This window comes from Stegostoma tigrinum, chromosome 18 (assembly GCF_030684315.1).
Source record: "Stegostoma tigrinum isolate sSteTig4 chromosome 18, sSteTig4.hap1, whole genome shotgun sequence".
Classification (NCBI taxonomy): domain Eukaryota; kingdom Metazoa; phylum Chordata; class Chondrichthyes; order Orectolobiformes; family Stegostomatidae; genus Stegostoma; species Stegostoma tigrinum.
Window position 1 is genome coordinate 47,992,773 of NC_081371.1, and position 23,172 is coordinate 48,015,944.

A 23,172-nucleotide genomic window follows, 5' to 3' on the forward strand; every position below is an offset into this window, starting at 1 on the left:
ACCCACTCCTTATTGTACTCTGTAGAAGCATTTCTACAGCCCTTTTCAGGACCTTGGACAACACAAAGTCATCTCCAGCCACCAGGTAGTGTAGTCACAGCCGTGATATAGGTAATGGGGCAATGAATTTGCAAGCCTCCAGAAACACCAATGCGCTAATGACCAGATTATCTGTTTTTTGGGGACAGTTGTTTTGTTCGGAACAGCATGGACAACTCTTGGCTTTTTCTGAAAATAGCACTCTGGGATCCTTTCTGTCCAGCAGAGAGGGTAAATGGGACACCCGTCCAACACCTCTGACAGTGCAGCACTCCCTCAGCACTGAGATTGATTTTTGAGCTCCATATCTGGAGATGATCTTGAACCAGAAAGCATGTGATTCAGACGAGTTTGTTACAAAATCAAGGCCATTTCAGAGGGCAGTTAAGAGTCCACCACATGGTTGTTGGCCTGAAGTCAACGTAGGCCAGACTAGGAAAGGACAGCAGATTTCCTTCTTTTAAGAATATTAGTGAACAAGATTTGTTTTTATGACAATTAATGATAGTTACATTTTAATAATCAATGCCAGGACTAAGCTTCAATTCCAGATTTATTAAATGAACTGAAATTCCACCAGCTGCTATGATAGAATTTGAACCTGACGCCAACATCCTGGACCTATCTCCATTGTCACTATCTCCATCAAAAGAATTGCATTATAATGTTACATTTCACATGCTACAATGGTGCCCCGTGGCCTCACAGTAGTAATCTGGGCCACTGGATTATAAATCCAGGATAGGTTTGGGGTTAGTCCAGTGACTTAAGAAAGAAAGACATGTTGAAGGGATTAGCAGTATGTTCAGCAAGATACCATTGTTAGAGGGCAGGGATGATATAATTTTCAAACCCATTCCTGCATCTGCCAAAGACTGTTAGTGAAGCTGTAATTCAGACTCATGAGGTATTCCCATTTGAAAAAAAATTGCTTTATGAGCAGTGTGCTCTAGTCCTGAAGAACAATCATATCAGACTTGAAACATTAACTCCATTTCTCTACCCACAGATGCCAACAGACCTGTTGAGCTCTCTAATGAATTTTTTAAATTACTGATGGGATGTGGCTGTCGTTGGCTGCCCAGCATTTATTGTCTGTCCCTAGTACCCCGTGAGAAGGTGGAGGTGAGCTGCCTTCTTGAACTGCTGTAGTCCAGGTGCTGTACCCACAATGCCCTTAGGGAGGGAATTCCAGGATCTTGACCCAGGAACAGTGAAGGAACAGTGATATATTTCCCACTTTTGGGATGCTTTTGCAATTCGATTCTAGTCTCCCTGCTATAGGAAGGATGCTGTGAAACTTGAAAAAGTTCAGAAAGAATTTACAAGAATGTTGTCAGATTGGAGGGTTTGAGGCACGGGGAGGAGCTGAATAAACTGGAGCTATTTTCTCTGGAGTGTTGGAGGTTGAGGGGTGACCTTAGGGAAGCTTATAAAACCATGAGGGGTATGGACTAGGTGAATGGCTAAGGCTTTTCTCTGGGGGAGGGGAGTTCAAAACTAGAGGGCATGGGTTTAAGGTGAGTGGCAAAAGATTTAAAAGGGACCTGAGGGGCAACTTTTTCACACAGAGGGTCATGCATGTATGAAGTGAACTCCAGAGAAAGTGGTAGACACCAATACGGTTACAATATTTAAAAGACATTTGGATGGGTATATGAAAAGGAAGGGTTTAGAGGGATATGGGCCAAATGCTGGCAATTGGGACTAGATTAATTTAGGATATCTGGTTGGCATGGATGAGTTAGAGTGAAGGGTCTATTTCTGTGCTGTACATCTCTATGACTCTCAGTCAGAACGGTAAGTGGTTTGGAGGGGAAATTGCAGGTAGTGGTGCTCCCATGTATATGTTACCCCGTCTTTATGGAAGTCATCGTGATTTTCGAAGATAGTGTCTACATTTCTTTAGCAAATTTCTGTATAGAGAGTACACACTTCTGCTACTGAGCATGGTGATGGAGAGAGCGGATGTTTATATGTGTAGGGCCAATAAGCAGGCTGCTTTGTCCTGATTGGTGTCAAGCTTCTTGAGGGTTGTTGGAGCTGCACCCATCCAGGCAAGTGGGGAGTGTTCCATCGCACTCCTGACTTGTACCTTATATGTGGTGGACAGGCTTTGGGGAGTCAGGAGATGAGTTACTCATTGCAGTTACTTACTGTTATTTAATTATTATTACACCACAATCTGCTGAATGCTAAAAAAAAGATGAAATAAGTGGTGTTAACTTTATTTCAAAATGAAGCAAGGTCGTTGATCTGAAATAGTAACCATTTCTCCCTCCTTAAATCTTGTCCAGCTTTGGAGAATGCAATGCAGCAACTGATCAATAGGATCTCCTCAGTAGAAAACGCTCATTGTTGCCATGTCAATACACTGACAAGTACTGACATTATGTTTTCTGATTCTCTATTACAAAGTAGGGCTGAAAATCTCTTACAAATGTTGCAGATTACAGTTGGAATTTGCTCAGGGAACCGTTATAGTTTTCTTTTCTCATTGCCTTCCAATAATCAGATTATTAATACAAGGCAGTTAGAATTCCCAAGGCATTGATTGCGTCTGCTGACAGTCCAATGTTCTATAATTGGCCTTATTAACACTGAAGGCTGACCTCTCACTGTCTGAACAAACAGGTTTTCATGTGATTACACCGTGAGAGTAATGCTCTGCGCTCTGGTTGTGAGCAGGAGAGATTAACAGACTGATAAATCAGTGTACAATAAGGACAATTTCTGTGTCACATAACAGTGTAAACACATGAAGAAAAATTTCTAGTTCTACCACAGTGAGCAGATTGGACATTGAAAGTTTGATTAGACTGAGTGTGGTTTATTACAGAGCACAGAGCAAATAGCATTTCCCTGCAGCTTCTCCAAACATTAAACTTATCTTTATGCGAAATCTTCAAGGTGTCGGGAAATGTAAAGGGAGCGACTGATTTGCTGGGTAAATATTCTGAAACTGGGGAAAATGGGCAGTGAATTTTCCACAGGGAGTCATGGCAAAGGGGAGAATTATGATTTTAAAATTTGAGGTTCATAGAGTTATTGCTGCAACCTTCTTTCCAAAATCTGCTGCTCCATCAGTACAGCAGGTGTTACATTTAACGTAATGAGTAAGGAATAACAAAATGTTAAGAATAGGAGTCAAGAACTCTCAATAAGTACTTTCAGTACCTGTTAAATGGCATCTAGAGAGGAAATTTGTTCTAACATGAAATGTAGTGCAGCAGATGCTGGAAATCTGAAATTAAGTTTAGAAAATGATGAAACATTTTGAATCAACGATGAAATTTTCATCTCAAACTGAAACATTAACTCTTGCAATTTATGAAAACAAACTTCAGATCTTAAGCCTCACAAAGGTTTTCTGCACCACTTGCTCTTGAAACTGGTTCATTCAAAGACACTATTTTGGTTAAACTTTAAATGCTAACTGAACATCTTTGTTAAAGCAAAACACTGACTGAATGGAAGATATAATAGGTTGCATACTTAAGCATGTGGCTCCTTTGCCAAAGATTTATTTGTGGTTAATCCTTCGCCACTTAATGCATGTAATTCCCTTAGAGTTGTATTACAAGAAGGTTTTGTGGCACAAAGTACGTCCAAAGAAGATCCTAGCAGAAAAAGGGCAATTAAGAAACAGCATTCTGAGCAGCATAAGAATCATAAGAGTCATCTCAGCAACTGTTGTAAACAGGAACCACAGAACTCCTTTCCAAATTTTTCCTTTTGCCTATAATCTGTGTTTGTTTTCATCCATGAGATGTAGGCATCACTGGCAGGGCCAGCATTTATTGCCTGTCACTAGTAGGGGATTAGAATTTTAAATTTGTAGAGTTACAGGCTGATTGTTTAACCTGTAGCAAGAATCTAATTACTTGTAGTAAATAGTATTTTTTGTTAAGTACAGAAACCTGGTTTGTGCTTTCAGTCAACCCCAGTCTGAAAATCAGGTAAACTGAGGAATTCTGTGGATGCTTTAAAATCTTTAACTTTTCTGGCATTTCCAGGAATACAGGGACTTGATTCCACAATATGGCAAGATGAGGCACTAAGTAAATGCAATTCTTTCTTTATTATTAGCACAACGCTAAGCAATGCAATACTCTTGTACTTTCATCTCTCCTGTTTGCAGCTCCCAAAGTTTTAAGATGACATTTGATCATTCCTTGCTGATTGTTCTCATTTCTTGCCTGACTTCATGCCTATGAGCTCTTTCCCCACCATGTAGCGCAATAATACTCCCCGAAATGGAACACAGAGAAGAGCCTGAGACATGTGATCACCAAATCATCAACTCTGAACTATTTCTGCTGATTGCACATGAGAAGGGAGGCAATGGCCTAGTGGTATCATCACTGGACTATTAATCTAGAAGTTCAGCTAATGTTCTGGGGACTCAGGTTCACAGCAGGTGGTGGAATTTGAATTCAATAAAGAATCTGGAAATATGGATCTAATGATAAGCGTGAAAGTATTGTCAACTGTCAGGGAAAAAATACCTATCTGATTCACTATTGTCATTCAGGGAAGGAGATCTGTCATGGTTTCCTGGTGTGGTCTACATGTGACTCCAGATCCACAGTGAAGTGGTTGACTCTTAACTGCCCTCTGGGCAATTAGGTTTGGGGAATAAATGCTGCCTAATCAGTGAAGCCCACATTCCAGAGTGAATAAAGTGAATAAAGAATGATATGCCATGACGCACTGTTAGCAGGTGTTGGTCAGCAAGGCTTAACATCCTAAAGGATCTGTGCAACAGCTTGTACAAAGCAGAAAGTTTCACAGACTGAGATAACAAAGTGTGGAGTTGGATGAACACAGCAGGCCAAGCAGCATCTTAGGAGCACAAAAGCTGACGTTTCAGCCTGGAACAATTGCATTCTTTGTCCCCTCCCTGCTTCTGTAATTTCCTGTAACGTTACAACCTCCGAAGGGTCTGGTCAAAATTCCTAGTTATATGCCAAATAACACTTCTGAACAGTTTGATTAAAATAACTACAAGGGGGCCACACCTCCAATTCTGGCCCCCTGTACATCTCCATTCTTAGTTGTATCCACCCTAAGCCTCTATATCTCTCTCCCTCCATCATTCAGATGTTTTTCAGATCTTTTAAAACATTTTCTGAACAAGATTTTGGCCATCCGTCCTAATATCTCCTTATGTAGTTCAATGTCAAGTTTTGTTTCTGATTTTGTTCCTTTGGAGCACCCTGGGCTGTTATAAATACAGTGTTAAAGCCACCCATTATTACTTATTTAATTGTTTTGTGTTATAGAGTTATAGAGTCATTGAGCATAGAAACTGACCCTTTGGTCCAATCAATCTATCCTGACCATAATCCCAAACTAAAATAGTCCTACCTGCCTGTGCTTGGATCATATCCCTCCAAAATTTCTTATTCACATACGTATTCAAATATGTTTTAAACATTGTGACTGTATCCACATCCACCACTTTCTCTGGAAGTTCATTCCACACACTAACTACTCTCTGAGTAAAAAAACGATGTCCCTCATGTCTTCTAAAACTTTTTCCTCTTATCTCAAAAATATGCTTCTAGCCTTGAAATCACCCACCCGAGGGAAAAGACATCTGCCATTCACCTTATCTATGCCCCTCCTGATTTTATATACATCTATAAGATCACCCCTCAACTTCCTACACTCCAGTGAAAAATGTCCCAGCCTTCCTCCATAAATCAAACCCTTCATTTTCAGCAACATCCTGTTCTGAACCTTCTCCAGCTTAATAGCATCCTTCCTAAAACAGGGTGACCAGAACCAGAACAGCAGCCATCCAGAAGAGGCCTCACAAATGTGCTGTATAACCTCAACATAACATCCCAACTCCCATACTCAAAGATCTGAGCAATAAAGGCAAGTGTGTTAAATGCCTTCTTAACCACCCTACCTATATGTGATGCAAACTTCAAATAATTAGTTACCTGAACCCCTAGCCTCTCAGTTCTATGACACTACCCAAGGCCCTACTTTTCATTGTATAAGTCGTGCCCTTGTTTGTTTTACCAAGATTAAATTCCACTCGCTACTCTTCAGCACATTGACCCAATTGATCAAGATCTTTTTTGTAATCTCAGACAACCTTCTTCACTGCTCACTAGACCACCAATCGTGGTGTCATCCGCAAACTTACTAACCATGCCTTCTTTATTCTCATCTAAATCACCTATATAAATGACAAGCATCCCTGTGGAGTTGTTGGTTACAGGCCTCCAGTTTGAAAAACAACCCTCCACCATCAGTCTATTCTTTGCTGTTAAGCCAATTTTTGTATTCAATTGGCAAGGCCATCCTGAATCCCATGTAATCTAACTTTATTAATTAGTCTACCATGTGAAACCTTGTCAAAGGCTTTGCTAAAGTCCAAGTAATCAAAGTCTATCACTCTGTCCTCAACAATCTTCTTGGTTACTTCCTCTGAAAGCTCAGTCAAGTTTGTGAGACATGATTTCCCTCACACAAAACCATGTTGACTATCCCTAATCAAACCTTGCCTCTCCAAATGTGTAAAAATCCTATCTTTTCGAATTGCTTCCAACAACATACCCACCACTGAAGGCAAACTCACAGGTCGGTTGTTTCCAGGCTTCTACTTACATCCCTTCTTAAACAAAGGTACAACATTAGTCATTCTCCAGCCATCCAGCACTTCACCCCTACTTATAGATGATACAAATGTTTCTGCAAGGGTCCCTGCAATTTTTTCCCAAATTCCCATAAAGTCCTAGGATATGCTATGTGGATAAATCTTGGAGATTTATTTACCTTTATATTTTCTCAGACCTCCAACACTTCCTCTTCTGTAATGCGAACTGTTTTCAAAACATCAGTATTTATTTCCCCGAGTTGTCCGGCCTCTATTTCTTTCTCCACAGTAAAAACTGATGTGAAATATTCATGTAATATCTCTCCCATCTCCTGAGGTTCAACACAAAGACAATGTATTTGATCTTTAAGGGGCCCTACTCTGTCTCTAGTTGATTTCTTAATGTACTCACAGAATCTCTTCAGATTATCCTAAACATTATTTGCCTGAACTATCTCATATCCTCTCTTTTCCTTCCTGATCTCCCTCTTAAGAATGCCTCATATACTCTTTATACAATTCAAGAGATTCATGAGGATGTTTGGCTTGAAGGTGCCCAATTTTTAATTTCACATAAACAATGTTGGAGGTGAATTGATTTGGGACTAATGATTTTTTTTAGGTTAAGTTTTATTGCCTGCAAACGTAGACGTATTGCTGAGAAAGATAGCATCTGTAGTGTTTGCTATCTCTGAGCTTCCCCCAGCCCCATCCCTCCTCTTTCTATTTATTCCCCAGGTCCCTTCCCCCTCCCCAGTCCTGATGAAGGGTCCAGGCCTGAAATGTCAACTGCCCTGCTCCTCACCTGCTGTGTTCCTCCAACTTCACGCTGTGTGAACATTGATTCCTATATCTGCTGTTCTTGCTATTTCTGAAAAAGAGAGCCACTGTCTTGGAGATTCTCATCTTAAATCAGGACAGAATTGCAAGAATACTAAATCTCAAAATGGAACAGCAATTTATATGGCATGAGAGGAGAATGCTGATTGGTGAGTAAATGGACAATGATTGGTAGAAGCTTTGCCATGGGGAATGCACCAAGAACAGCAAACAAATTTCCCACATGGCTTAACAGGGGAGAGGGCACGTGGCAAATAAGGACATAAAGGCAAATTCAGAAAAAAAGGGAAATTCTGCAGATCTGAAAATGTTGAAAATCCACAGCAGGTTAGGAAGCATCTGTACAGAGGGAAACAGAGTTGTCGGCGTCCGGTGAAACATCACTGACCTAAAACGTTGACACCACAGTGTCTTCCTGAGTCAGTTAGGGGATAATTGCATTCTCCAAAGGCACATGCCACATTAGGATCTAGCAGCTTTTCTATTTGAATTACACAAGTTTCAGTGTGTGAACTCAGAAGTATTAATTACAGCATGAAAATGTTTAAGCCTTTATCTTTCGGAAAGATATGATGACTTTAAAAGGATTTTGAAAATGTTCACAAGAGTGGTTCTGGGGTGAGGAACTTCATTTGCGCCGATAGACTGGGGGAGTGGATGGGACTGTTCTCTGCAGAGAAGAGGAAGAAAGTGGAGGTGTTCAAAATCACAAGGGTCTGAAATTGTTCCCATTGGCAACAAGGCCAAGAGCCAGAGGAGGGTCATTAAAGGTGATGTGTAACTGAAGTAATAAAATATTTACAAAACCTTTTTTACACACTGAATGGTTGGGGATCTGAAAAGCATTGCCTGAGAGCATGGAGGCAGCTTGAATTGAGGTTTCTGAAAGAGAATTTGATAATTATCAGAAAAGAATGCAGCTGCAGTTCTGCGGGAAAGGATGAGGGAATGAAACAGTCTGTGCTGCTCTTACAGAGGGGCCAGCATGGATTCTATAGGCTGAATGGCCTCCTTCAGTGTTGTAACCATTCAATGATTATATGGTCCAATAACAATAGCTTATTTATTTGAATTTTATTACTCTTGCCCTCTCTCCCCTGAATTCACTTTGACTCTCTCACCTCCAATGAGACTCTTAACATCTATCACTCTGACTGAGATGTCAGTCTCCCTTTGAATACTTCATGTCTGATCACGTCTTTGTGAAACATTAGTACAAACTGTTCCTGTTTTGTCTGTTTAGATGGAGTAGGATGTTCCTGATAAAATAACTAAACATTACCCTGGAATGGAGCACCAATAACACCATTCACATTGGGTTTTAAAGGATGTAATAATTAAAGATTAAGATTTAATAAGCTGTAATATTGTCCACATCTCACATCTTGAAATTCAGCAAATACTATGCATGGTTCTCAGCAAGCATTGTTTAACTTTCTCCCTGTACAGACAGTTGAATCCATTAGCCATGGGTATATCCTTCATCCAACTTGAAATGAAGACCCTCTCAATGATAAAAGCAAAATACTGTGGATGTTAGAGATCTGAAATAAAGCACAATGTCAAACTAAATAAGAAGGGGGAGCGGAGTTAATATTTTGAGCCCAATGGCTCTTCTTCAGTTTCTTGAAACGTTAACTCTGCTTTTCTCTCTCCACAGTTGCTGCCAGACCTGTTGACCCTCTCAATGATGATGCGTACAGTATGCCTTTCCTATACCAGAAACGTTGGATATCCAAAATTCCTATTTCAGGGCATTAAATGATGTCATCTGCAGGAGCTCATTAGCTTATCCTCCCTACCGTCTCCTGGCATCTCTTGATCGCCTTTACAAGCACCACTATAGTCAATCTTCTGGCCTAAACACTGTCAGCAGAGATGACTGAGTAAAGATGATGGATTTATGCACTCCTACACCATATACTTAGCACGCTTAAAATTCGACAGTTGCTTTTGTTCGTTAGTCTTCTTTCATGAGATGTGAAGTGAATGGTTTGTTGGGCCAGTTCAACAGTTAGGCTCAAATACAGGCCAGACTAAGCCAGAAAGGTAGAGGTTTCCCCTCCAGGGACATTATTGATGGGTTTTTACAACTATTGCAATCGTTGTTGTGTAACTATTGATTTATATTTCACATTTATTAACTAAATTTAAAGTCCATCAGCTGCCATGCTGGAATTTCAACCAGTGTTCCTGCAGCATTACACTGGGCCTCTAAATTACCAGTGCCAGTGCACTCCCTCGACACCACTGTCATCCATGCCCCTCTGTGCTTGACATTTGGGTATCAGATTGAATGTAACCATGTAGAATCACAGAGTCATAGAGCTGTACAGCAAGGAAGCAGACTCTTCAGCCCAACTCATCCACACAGACCAGATATCCTAAATTAATCTAGACCCATTTGCCAGCATTTGGCCCATATCCCTTTAAAGCCTTCTTATTCATGCACCCATCCAGATGTCTTTTAAATACTGTAATTGTACCAGCATCCACCACTTCCTCTGACAGCTTATTCCATACATGCACCACTTTCAGCACGAAAGGTTGCCACTTAGGTCCCTTATAAATCTTTCTCCCCTCACCTTAAACCTTGCCCTCTAGTGTTGGATTCCCCTACCCTGGCGAAAACACCTTGACTATTCACTCTATCCATGCCCGTCATGATTTTATAAACATCTAAAAGGTCACTTCTCAGCCTCTGACGCTCCACGGAAAACAACCCCAGTCTATTCAGCCACTCCCTGTAGCTCAAACCCTCCAAACCTGGCAACATCCTTACAAATCTTTTCTGAACTCTTTCAAGTTTCTCAACATCTTTCCTATAGCACGGAGACCAGAGCTGAGCGCAATATTCCAAAAGTGGCCTAACCAGTGTCCTGTACAGTACAACATGACCCTCCCAACTCCTACACTCAACATACTGACCAATAAAGGCAAGCATGCCAAATGCCTTCTTCACTATCCTATCTACCTGCAACTCCACTTTCAAGGAACTGTGAACCTGCACACTTTGTTTGGCAACACTCCTCAGGAACTGATGGAACTGATCCCATCAGGGTGTCTGCGGGAAGCAGAAATGTTGCTTCTCCAAATGAAGCAATGTTACCTGTACCTCATCAACATTGTACATTTTTTTGAATACACGTTGACAGTTCTCTCGCTGAAGACCCTCCTCAGAGATCAGACTTCACTATTTAAGCACAACCACAACAAAGTGCCTCCTGTGGCCCACTCGCACCGACAGTTCGCTAGCTTTCCCAGAAGTGTTACAGCTCATTCTTCCATCAGCTCACTTTCAGGTAGATTCTTTTTGTTTTAAAAAGAACTGTGCAAATAAGATCTGACGTTATAAGACAAGGAGAAGGCATTGTCATAGATATCGTATTTGCAAAGTCAGTAGATGGCATCTGAGCCAGATAATGCACAATAAATCTGAGCAAACTATTGATTCACTTCCATCCATATGGGCCAGAAAAAAAAGGCTTGAGTCTTTGGCAGTTAGGAACCCAATCAGGGTCAGTGGGTGACAATGGATAGATCACCTGGGGAGGTTTCTGAAGTCTAGCTTGGATGGTAATTGTCTGACTGACAGGAGGAGCTGTACTTTCGGGCTCAAGTGATGAAACATTTTGTGTTTGAGAGGCAGACAGCCAATGGTCAGGGTTTGTAATGCCTAATAAGGCTGTGCAACAGAGTTATTTTCAAGCATACTAGGGAGGAGACTGGAACTTGCTAGGTTTGCGCAGTTTATTGTGACGGAGGAGCAGCTGTAGGTAGGATGCTTTCAATTTCTTTTCACCTGCCTCTTTTTGAACATTGCCTCACAGCTTCTCATTATAATTTACATGTGGAGTGCTTGCTTCACAATATGAAGCTGTGTGCATTTAGAAGAGAAAAGGCTGTGGCAGGTTTGAGGACGGGAAGAATTGGTCCCTATTCATTCACATAATGCAGGGACTCCCAGTGCTACAGGGGGCTAACAAATTCCATTTGAGATGTAAGTGGTTAATCCAAGGGTTTTGGACATTGCCCAGCGATCACATTGCTGCAGCTAACATCCCACTGGTCCCAGAGTTTGAATCCCCATACAGCCTGATGGGGAAACTGATTTCAATCAATCAATCAATCCAGGAATCCTGGAATCTGCTGGATTCCCTGTTAAAAACCCAACTGATCAAGGCATGGCCCTCAGGGACAAGTGGACAGGTTCAGTAGTCAGGTCAGGAAAATGATTCTATGGATGAGGGATTTTAGTCATGAGGATTGAACTGGAGAAGCTGGGACTGGTTTATTTCTCCGGGAAGAACTGAGGAAGTTCTTCAAAATCATGAGGGGCCCGGACAGAGTGGACGGTGAGCCAGTTAGTGGGAAGACTGAGAACAAAACAACACAAGTTTAAAATAATCGGCAAAAGGAACGAAATAGCTACCTGCAAACAGTTAAAAAAAAATTTCCTGCGGGACAGGATAGGGCTTATAAGGGTCTGATGCAGCCTGCTTCAATTGACGGTTTCAAAAGGGAATTGGATTGTTCTAGGGGAGAACAAAAAGAAAGATTGTGTAGGGTTGCGGGAGCGGGGGAGGTGAAGCAGCATTGAGCGAGCTAGTGGAAGCGGGGAGGTGGAGAAAAGAGCTAACACCGAGACGATGGGCCGAACGGTCTCCTTGCGCATCGTAACCATTCCAAGTGCGGGTGCACAGCAGGATCCCAGAGATTTTGATGACAAGGTGCACTGTCTGAGACAAATATTTTGGCCAGCGCGTCAGGAAGCCAGAGTTTTACGCACTGATAGCCCTCCCCCAACCCCTCATGCGACGTGGCGGCCGTGGGATCTCTCTGTACCTCGCCGATTGTACGTGTTACAGCCAGGGTTGGAAAAGTTGTCAGCAGGCTGCCTGTGCACAGCAACGTGTTAAAACTGCAGAGCGCAGTGTATGAGACTCCAGTGATTGTCAGATACCGCGAATGTGCACTGGTAGGGGGATAGAGAGAGAGAGAGAGAGAGAGAGAGAGGTGGGGGGGGGGGGGGGGTTGCTGGGGGGGATAGCAGGAGAGGCTGAACCTGAAACACTGGCCAGCCCCAGGCCAGGGCGACAGGAGAACAATGCCAGGACAGAGTGTCTGTCCCTCCAGGCAGCTATATGCATCCCAGGCAATATAGAGGAAGACCAGACTGAGCAATGGATCTTACTTTTAAGGGTTCGGAGTCTCATACTGCTGGAGTGTCCATCAAAAGGGAGAAAGGGTGAGTGTTTGGGGAGACGGGGAGTGGAGGGTGGCTTTAAGAAGTTCCCAAAATGTTTGCTCTTCCACCTTATTTTCCTGGTCTTCTCTGATCTCCATTTCCAAAAAAAAAACTCCAGGAAAAAATTTAAGAGGGTGCCGGGGCGGACGGTTCGCTTGCTCCTTTCAGTCATTCCCCTTCTGGAAGAATAAACCAGCCCCTGGGGAATTGATTTCCTGTTGTTTAAAAACCCGGGCAGATTGGAGAAGTCCCAGGATTTGGACCCACTCTGTACAGCCGATCCGCTCCGTCCTCACTGTTCACAGTGATAGTAGCCTGGATAAAGCCCGGTCTCTCGCACACCCGAGCGCCTGGCCCTCCCTCAGCGCTCACATCTCCCGGTCCGAGATTCCAGCACTGACTGAAACCAGAGTGGCTCAGGGAGCTGGGTGTGAGGATGCAGTGTGCGCTGTCAGTGTGTGCACACACAAACCCTGGGCTGTCAGCATGTGCACACACAGATCCCCACAACTGGCCGTTTGTGGGCGCACAGTTCTTGAGATTTTTCAAATTGTGTCCACAGTATCTGAGTTGCCAGAAGACGTTTGTGTTTTCTCCACGCTATTAGTCAAGAGTGTGTGTATGTACACATACACTCAGGGCTGTCAGAGTGTGTGTATACACACACAGCAGGGCTGTCAGAGTGTGTGTATACACACGGACAGAGCAGGGCTGTCAGAGTGTGTGTATATACACACAGCAGGGCTGTCAGAGTGTGTGTATACACACGGACAGAGCAGGGCTGTCAGAGTGTGTGTATATACACACAGCAGGGCTGTCAGAGTGTGTGTATATATACGGACAGAGCAGGGCTGTCAGAGTGTGTGTATATATACTTACAGAGCAGGGCTGTCAGAGTGTGAGTATACATGCATGCCTAGGGACATCAGAGTGTGTATAATCACACAGACAGAGCAGGGCTGTCAGAGTGTGTATATACAGACAAACAGAGCAGGGCTGTCAGAGTGTGTATAATCACACACACAGAGCAGGGCTGTCAGAGTGTGTGTATATACACACAGAGCAGGGCTATCACAGTGTGTGTAAACACACACAGAGCAGAGCTGTCAGAGTATGTGTATATACGTACAGAGCAGGGCTGTCAGAGTGTGTGTATATACGCATGCCTAGGGTCATCAGAGTGTGTATATAAACACAGACAGAGCAGGGCTGTCAGAGTGTGTACACAGAGCAGGGCTGTCAGAGTGTCTGTATACACAGACAGAGCAGAGCTGTCAGAGTGTGTGTATACACACAGAGCAGGGCTGTCAGAGTGTGTGCATATATGCATGCCTAGGGGCAGCAGAGTGTGTATATACACACAGACAGAGCAGGGCTATCAGAGTATGTGTAAACACACACAGAGCAGGGCTGTCAGAGTGTGCATATACACACAGACAGAGCAGGGCTGTCAGAGTGCGTGTATACACACACAGAGCAGGGCTGTCAGAGTGTGTGTATACACACAGAGCAGGGCTGTCAGAGTGTGTGCATATATGCATGCCTAGGGGCAGCAGAGTGTGTATATACACACAGACAGAGCAGGGCTATCAGAGTATGTGTAAACACACACAGAGCAGGGCTGTCAGAGTGTGCATATACACACAGACAGAGCAGGGCTGTCAGAGTGCGTGTATACACACACAGAGCAGGGCTGTCAGAGTGTGTGTATACACAGACAGAGCAGGGCTGTCAGAGTCTGTGTATACACACACAGAGCAGGGCTGTCAGAGTGTGTGTATATACACGGACAGAGCAGGGCTGTCAGAGCACATACACAGTGTCTGAGCTGTCACAGGTGTGCAGACAGTCTCCAGGCTGTCAGTGTGCACATACACATACAGAGGGCATCAGACTATATACACACAGAGGGACACTGACAGCCCACTGTCTGTGTGGCTGTCAGGATATGTATACATAACCGGTTTGAATTGAAGCGAGGGGGCTGGTGGTTGCAATCAGAAAGGGTTTCTGAATTAGTTTCTAGTTTGTCAACTGTTGATACTGACAGACTTGCTTCATGTTCAGTTAATTTCAGATTCACACTGCTCTTCTCAAAGAAGGGGCAATGAATATACAGACCTTGCCAGCAAAACACACATCTCACAAACAAATAGAAAAATGATGTGGCGACCAGGACATTTAATTGCATTGAAGCTGCTATGGAAATGCACATTGTTGTAATGCATAACCTTTCCACCTACTCCTGATTTTTCTCCCTCTCTCAGACCTTCCCTCTCATTATGACCTTCCCCTTTCCCTGCGCCCCCCCCCCATTGTGCTCTCAGCCCCCTCCACTCTATATGTCCCTTGCTGTCCCTCTTGCCTTCACTCAGCCTCTTCACTCTGCTACTCCCCCCGCCACTGCAAACCCCCACATAAACCTTCTCCTTCTCTTTGCCCCCTTTAAGCCACTCTCCCCATCCTTCTCCTTATCCTTCTCCCTCACAGAGCCTCTCCCTCCTCTGTTCTTTCCTCTCTCTGTTTCCCCCACATGCTTCACCCCTTATCCCCCTCTACCCTTCCCTCGCTGTCTCTCCCAATTCTCTCTGTCTCAACTCCACTTGATCTGCTCAGACACTCACTTACTGCACGCAGTTTCCACAGCGAATCTATTTATCAATAATTGTCCATGGTGAATGATTCTAAACTGTACTTGTTTTTCAATGTATTTGTTCTCACAATGTACAGCAGTTGCTGAGTCTTTTAAGCAGGTTTAAACAACTCTACCCGAGTCCAGCAATAAAGTTTATGCCGACATTTCTCCTGCTTTATCTCATTAAATCAAAGTTAAAATAATAACTATCCATTCATTGTCAAAAACAGGTATGGGGTCTATATAGGGGTCTATTTTACATGTGAGCTATTTAATCTCTCAAGGATCCCCTGTTTATTTCATTGGAACCCCTGGGATTAACATGATCACTGATCAAATGTCTATTTCCTCTCTTATAGTTGCACACTGAGGAGACCGTGGCCGTGATGTAATATTGAAAGGATGGAGTGCTCTTGGAAAACTATCCTTCTCCTGGTCTGTGCCTCCCTAGGCATTCAGTACACAGCTATCCGATCCCTGACTACCAGCATCAACTCCCATTGTCCTGACACACAGCCTGGGAAACACTGTCACTCTCAGCAGAGAGGTAAATATGTGGGATGGGGGAGCGGAACAATGGAGAATTGTGAATAAGTAATAAGGAATGAGAACTGGGGAATTGGTGACAGGGAAGAGGGCATTATGAACAGGAATTGAGACGGAGAAAAGGGAATGGCAATGGTTAATTGAGAATTAAAAATGGGAATGAAGATTTAGGATTGGGAATGTCTGTCGGGAAAGGGGGAGTGGGAGTGGTGAATAAGGAGTGGAAGTGGGGAACTGGAATGCAGAATCAGGAGTGGAGCTGTTTGAAGTCTGCGGGAGTGCCAGTGAATGTGGTTTGCATTCAGCTTTCTCTTCATTAACCAACTTGGAGCTGAACCTGTTGGATGTGGTCATGTCCATGCTGGAAAGAATTCAATACACTTGTCTGGTTTGTGCAAGTAACTTATGGCTGAGATTTTATACAGGTTAGGGAAGTCACAAATCTGTCCAAATAATCAGGTTTGTCACAGATCAGTGTCAAGATGTGGAGGTGCTGGTGATGGACGGGGCTGGACAAAGTCAGAAGTCACACGACACCAGGTTATAGTCCAACAGTTTTATATGAAACCACAAGCTTTTGGAGCGCTGCTCGTTCATCATGTGAAGGATTTCGCCTGATGAAGGAGCAGCGCTCTGAAAGCTGGCAATTTCAAATAAACCTGTTGGACTGTAACCTGGTGTTGTGTGACTTCTGACAGAGATCAATGTCAACAAATACTTGTGATCAATGAAGGCACTCATAGGGAATAAGATCCTGGAGTTAGGTAGTCCCTCATCAAACATATGAGCAAATTAATTTGCTGACTATGCATGATGTGCTACGTGGAGTTGACTTTCACTATCAATTCAAAGAGCTGCTTTCTAAATATACATTTTTAACAATGAGCTGTTAAGAACTGGGTGGACTGCTTGTAAAGGCAGCAGAAGCAGATTTAATAGTTAACTTTCAAAGGCGAATTAGATAAATAGTATCATAGCAAGAGCCAAAACAAAAGGAAGCCATTCAGGCCATTGTACGGTTGGCTCTGAAAGAACTATTTTGCCAGTTCCACTCCCTTCGTTACTTTCTTGTTATCTTTTAATTTTGTTTAATTTACTGTTACAGTGGAAAAAGATAAGTTTTGAGTTTTCTTCCCTAAATACAAACGCTCACTGGTACCGTTAGAGTGAACCCTCACTCAATCATTCAGCATGTTTCAGGGCTCTCAAACACCTTCCTACAGTCAGCATATTTGTGCCTTGATGAATCACTGATGGCAATCACATTGAGGGGTTCAATGATAAAAGGTTTCAAGAGGGTCAGATAGAGAGATACTGTTACTTCTGGTGCAGGGTTAGACTGAGACCATTCACAGGGATGACAGGAATCATTTGTTCATGCAAAAGGTAATGGAAATTTGGGACTCAGACCATGCCTCCTTTGCCCTCCTCCTCACCCTTCCCCAAAAGTTCCTGAGGTCAGTTTTCAAATTTCAAAATGTTATTGTTCTGAATTATCTTTACATCCAGAGGAGGATGAGAAAAAATGTTTTGTTTTTATTTGTACCTGGAGCATGGGCATTGCTGTCTAGCCCAGCATCTATTTGCCCAAGCCTATTTTTCCTGGAGAGGTTGGTGGTGAGTCTCCTTTGTGAATCACTGTGGCCCTGGGACTCCCATTGCAGCAATAGAGAGGGGGTTCTGGGACTTTAACCCAGCAACTGTGAAGAAATGGTTGATAGTGTTCCAGGCCAGGATCGTGAGGGCTTTGAGGGATCCTTGAAGATGGTAGTGTTTCCATGCATCTACTGCTCTTGTCCTTCCAAATAGTTGTGGTCATGGGTTAGGAAAGTGCTGTAGGAGGAACCTTAGTAGATGGCTCACACTGCAGCAATGGTGCATCAGTGGTTGAGAGAATGAATGTTGATAGTAGTGGAGGTGTTGCTAATCAAACGGCTGGATTGTGTTGAGCTTCTTGAGTGTTGTTAAAACTGCACTCATCCAGTTAATTGAAAACTAGTTAATCACATTCCTGTTTTCTACTTTATACATGTGGAAAGGCTTTTGGTGTCAGGAGATGAGCTACTCACCTCAGAACTCACAGCTTCTGACCTGCTCTTGTAGCCACTGTATTTATATGGCTGTTCCAGTTCAGTTTCTGGCCACTAGTAACACCGCGATCTCGAAAGTGGATTCAGTGATGATAATGCTGTTGAACATCAGAGTCCTGTTTTATATTTAGGATTTCAGTAAATGTCAGTTGATAAAATAATGCAGCAATTTAATGAACCCTTTTACAAGTCCCACAACAACAAGATAATTAATGTTTTTCTCACAATCATTGGTAATTATCTTATAATTTGGCGAGTTCCAGTTATGGGTAATGTGATATCCAGTAATGAGTACATGCTTTTATAAAATGTCACACAAATTGTGAGCCTGTATATTTCAAATTTGAAACTTTGAAGTTAGCAAAACATAACCGTCTGAAGAGGCGCTAACTGAGAATCTAAATAAGTCCTCAAACCAATGAAGAGATTATAGGAAGCAGATATAAAGAGTGAAGATTACAAATAAATCCCAATTCCAAAGCACATTTGAATATTTAAAGCTGCTTGCTGTTAACTGAAGAAATCTGTAAATGCCTATATATATAATATTTTAAAAATTTATATACTATGTATATATTAATATCAATTATGGAATTTGGATTTTGAAATGGGGGCAGATTTATAAATGGTTTTCTATTAAAAAGAAAATCAAAGTCTTGAAAGGAAAAGTGATAAAATTCAGCCTATTGTCAGAAAGCAAGTGACTACAGAGCCCTGAGATCGTAATCAAAAATTGTTCATGATATAAAGATGTGTGATATAAAGATGCATGACATCACCATTGTTTTCAGTTCAGAAGAATCAAGGTTTGAGTACATTTCAAAAATCTGTTCAGAAGATACCAGAATTGAGTTCAGAAGTAAGTTCATTTTCTCTCCTGGAAAGTGCTCAGGGCAGACCAGGGAACATGTCACCTCAGCAGAAAAATTAGTTTGTGAAACTTCTAAACCAGGAGAGTTTGGCTAGAAATCTGCAGATTATTGAAATGGGAAAGTTTCAGCTCTTAGATTTGAGAAAATTTCATGTTGTGATACTGAGAAAGGACACTTTGAATTGTCTCCAAAGTCCACAGCAAAGAAATTGTCAGGATTTAGTTAAAGAGAAACTTAAGGAGTTAAGATTGGGGTTGCAATTTTTTATAATGGTTAATGTTGAGAAGCAGGTTAAAACTTTGATTTGCTGTGTATTTTAAATATTTCCAGCTGTCTTCGATATTTAGTTAGAGTGGTTTTCTTTCATTCTTTTATGTAACGTTCTGCTGATAGAGAAAATGCGCAGCCTCACATATATATGATTCAGTGGCTAACCACCACTTTAACTAACTAAGCAAAATAAAAAGAACTGCTGTATCAAGCCATATTTAATTCTAGGATCTGACTTGTGCAGTTGTGCCTTCAATTGGGATCATTACAGTAATGTCAGTGGATTCATAATTCGGAGCATCAGGCTAATGACCTGGGAACGCAGATTCACAGCAGCTGGTGGAATTTACATTCAATGAATAAAATCTGTATTTGAAAGCTGATGATGACTGTGAAACCATTACCAATAGTTGTGAACACCCATCTGATTCACTAATGCCTCTTAGGGAAGCAAATTTGCTGGTTTAACCTCCTTGTGACTCCAGATCCACAGTAGCATGTTCACTCTTAACTGCCCTCTGAAATGGGCTAGCAAGATGCTCAATTCAGGGCAGTTAGGGATGGACATCAAATACTGGCTTTGTCAAAAACACCAACATTCCCTGAAAGAATAAAGGGGAAAAAAGTTTGCTGATTCTTTGAATCGCTCAGGAGTCATAACTTTTAATTGAGCATGGTATTGATTTTATTGAAAATATTGAAGTGATTTAGGGAGTTGAGTTGGACAGAATTGGTCTTGTACCTGAGATTTTATTCTGGGTGTCAGCTAAGCTTGATTCAATTGAATGCAGAATATGTTACTCAAATTTCTTAGGACCTGTGCTTCTTCATGTGTACCTGTTTCACAGGATTGCAGGGGTGCAATGAAAGACTGGCATTTATAAAACCCCTTTCATGATCACTGGACGTCTCAAGATGTTTTACAGCCAATTAAATAGTTTGAAGTGTAGTTGTCACTGCAATGTAGGAAATGTAGCACCCAAATTTCATTTCTCTCCTGGAAAGAGCTCAGGGCAAACCAGGGAACATGTCACCTCAGCAGAAGATGAACTCTCGCTAGCAGCAATGTCAGAAAGACCAGGCTATTTGTCATGTTGATTGAGGAATACCTATCGGCCAGGATACACAAGTTAACATTTCACTAATTTGCTTTGAAATTACACAATGGAATCTTCCATTCCCCTGAGATGACATGTTGGGCCTTGGTCTAACATCTGAAAGACCACACCTCTTGCACCATAGCACAGCCTCAGCACTGTACTGGGGCACCAACATGGATTTCTGTGCTGAACTCTTGGAGGGGGATTTGAGCGTGGAGCTTTGTAACACAGAGCACTGCATAGAAGGAGGCCTTCTGCTTGAAAAGAGCTTTTCAATTTATTTCATTCTCTTGTTATTTCCAAAAAGCCTTGCAAATCTGTTCCCCCTTCTGGTACTGAACAGCAGAGCAGGCAGAGGATCTGAGCAACCTTATCCAATCTTAATTTGTATGTTCATAATTCACAATTTCCCTTTGAATATTGCAGCTGAATCTGCCTCCACTATCCTTTCAGAGGTTATAGAAAGTGAGTAATTTACAGCCATCAACATGTTGGAAAAAGCACTGAGCAAGCCATTCGGATTGAAGTCCCCAGGGCCTGTTGCCCTACATCCTAGGGTTTTAAAGGAAGTGGCAGCAGTGATAGGGGACCCATTGCTTATAATATTCCAAAACTCCAATGGTACAGGAAAGGTTCCCAGTGGTTTGAAAAAGTGCTAACATAGCAACCTTATTTAAAAAGGGAGTGACGCAGAAAGTAGGAGACTACAAACAAGTTAGTTTGACATGTGACATTGCAAAGTCATTAGAATCCATTACTAAGGAGTCAACAACAGGACATTTGAAAAATTAAAATACAAGGTAATAGTGTCAGCATGGTTTTGTAAGGGGTGAATCATGTTTGACTATTTGCTAGCATTCATTGAAGATGTAATGGGGATCCTGTAAATGTAGCATATCTGGACCTCTAGAAGCATTTGATAAGCAGTCGCATAAAAAGTTCATACACAAGAGTGGATCACATGGGGTTAGAGACAGTTTATTAGTTTGGATAGAGGATTGGCTTACCAACAGAAAGCAGAGAGTTGGGATAAATGCGTCTTTTTCTGGTTGGCAAGTTATAACTAGATGGGGGAGGGATGGCCCACAGCGTTCAGTCTTCAGGCCTCAACTATTTTCAATCTGCATTCATGACTTGGGTGTAGAGATAGAAAGTACTGTAGCCAAATTTACAGATGACACTAAAATAGGTAGTAAATTAAACTGCAGTGAATAAATCAGAAATTTACCAATAGATATGGATAGGCCAGGTGAATTGGCCAAAATTTGTCAGATGAAGGTTAGCATGGATAACTAAGGGGTTATCCATTTTGGTCAGAGGAATAGAAAGGTAACTTATTATTTATATAGACAGAAATGTCAGAGCACTTTGGTGCAGAGGGATGTGAGTATCCCCATGCATGAATTGCAAAAAACTAGCATGCAGGTCCAGCAGGGAATAAGGAAGGCAAATGGAATTTTAACATTTATTGCTAGAGGAATATTCAAAAGTAGGGAAGTGCAACTGTACAAGGCATTAGTGAGACTGTACCTAGAGTATTGTGCACAGTTTCAGCCTTAGTTGAGAAAGGATGTATTAGTTGCATTAGAGACAGTTCACAGGAGGTTCACTAGATTGATTTCAGAGATGAGGGATTGTCTTATGAAGCAAGGTTTAGAGCTATACTTCTCTGGAGTTTTGAAGGGCGAGAGGAGAGGTAAATGAGATATATAAAATGACAAAGGGGATTGACAAAGTAGATGTAGAAAGAATGCTTCCTCGTGTGGGCCAATCAAGAACAAGAGGTCATAGTTATAGGCTAAGAGGTAGCAGATTTAAGAGAGATGAGGAGAAGTTACTTCTGTCAAAGGGCTGTGAATCTTCAGAATTCACCATCCCAGAGTGCAGTGAATGGAGAAGGTAGGCAGATTTTTAATTAATAATGTGTTAATGGGTTATGGAGAGTGGAGTTGAGGGCAGGATGAGATCAGCCATGCTCATATTAAATAGTGGAACAGGCTCGGGGGCTGAAGTTCTTACATTCTTACATTCTCATGGTCTTTCAGGCGGTGGATTCCAGATTGTAACAACTCGCTGTGAAAAATAATTCTCCTCAGCTCCCTCTCTAGCCTTTTGCCAATTATCTTAAATCTGTGCCCTCCAGTTGCTGACTCTGTACCTGATTTTTACTCGTGGGATTAAGAAATTCCACTAACTGCTATTGAAATAATGGATCAAAGTCAACTTTACCACCAATCTCTCTCGTTCATCTACAGCCAGTATCAACATTACAGGGTCAACAAGTTCAACTTACAGCTATTACTGAATTATTTACAGAGAAATAGTGTAATAAGGCACACAAGTAGGTTTTTGCAGTACTTGCAACAAAACAAAAATAGTTGTTGGTTTAATTGGAAACTCATATGTCTTGCCTCATAGCCCTTACAGAGCTATGGGTACAAAGAAATCAAAGCTGGGACCTGAATATCCAAGGGTATATGACGTTTAGGAAGGACAGAAAGTTGGGAAAAGGTGTTGGGGTAGCTCTGTTACTTAAAGGGTTGGTGGGGTAGTGGCTGGAAATTAGTGCTGTACTGAGAGTTCATCTTTGTCTTAAGCTCAAGATGGAGAAACAGTTTGGGTGGAAGAAAAAACAGCAAGGTGCATAAAAAGATAATAAAATGTGAGGCTGGATGAACACAGCAGGCCAAGCAGCATCTCAGGAGCACAAAAGCTGACGTTTCGGGCCTAGACCCTTCATCAGAGAGGGCTCCTGAGATGCTGCTTGGCCTGCTGTGTTCATCCAGCCTCACATTTTATTATCTTGGAAGTCTCCAGCATCTGCAGTTCCCATTATCTAAGGTGCATAAAAACATTGTTTGTAGGCTTCCAAATATCCGTGGTAATGTAAGTCAGGAAATTAGAGGTGGGAGTTAC

General features: G+C 42.2%; 1 protein-coding gene across 2 annotated transcripts in view; it reads left to right on the forward strand.

Moving 5' to 3' along the window:
* Window positions 1-11,243: 11,243 nt before the first annotated feature.
* Window positions 11,244-23,172, forward strand: part of si:ch73-62b13.1 (Carbohydrate sulfotransferase 1-like) — a 28,366-nt gene continuing 16,437 nt past the window's right edge. The window contains exons 1-2 of one of the 2 annotated variants that reach the window (XM_048548453.1): window positions 11,244-11,271; window positions 15,738-15,925. In XM_048548453.1, coding sequence (XP_048404410.1) covers window positions 15,781-15,925 — 145 coding nt within the window. In that variant the 5' untranslated portion in view covers window positions 11,244-11,271; window positions 15,738-15,780. Of the gene's footprint in view, window positions 11,272-12,593; window positions 12,744-15,737; window positions 15,926-23,172 lie in introns of those variants that run through there. The other variant, XM_048548452.1, reaches the window with a different exon arrangement.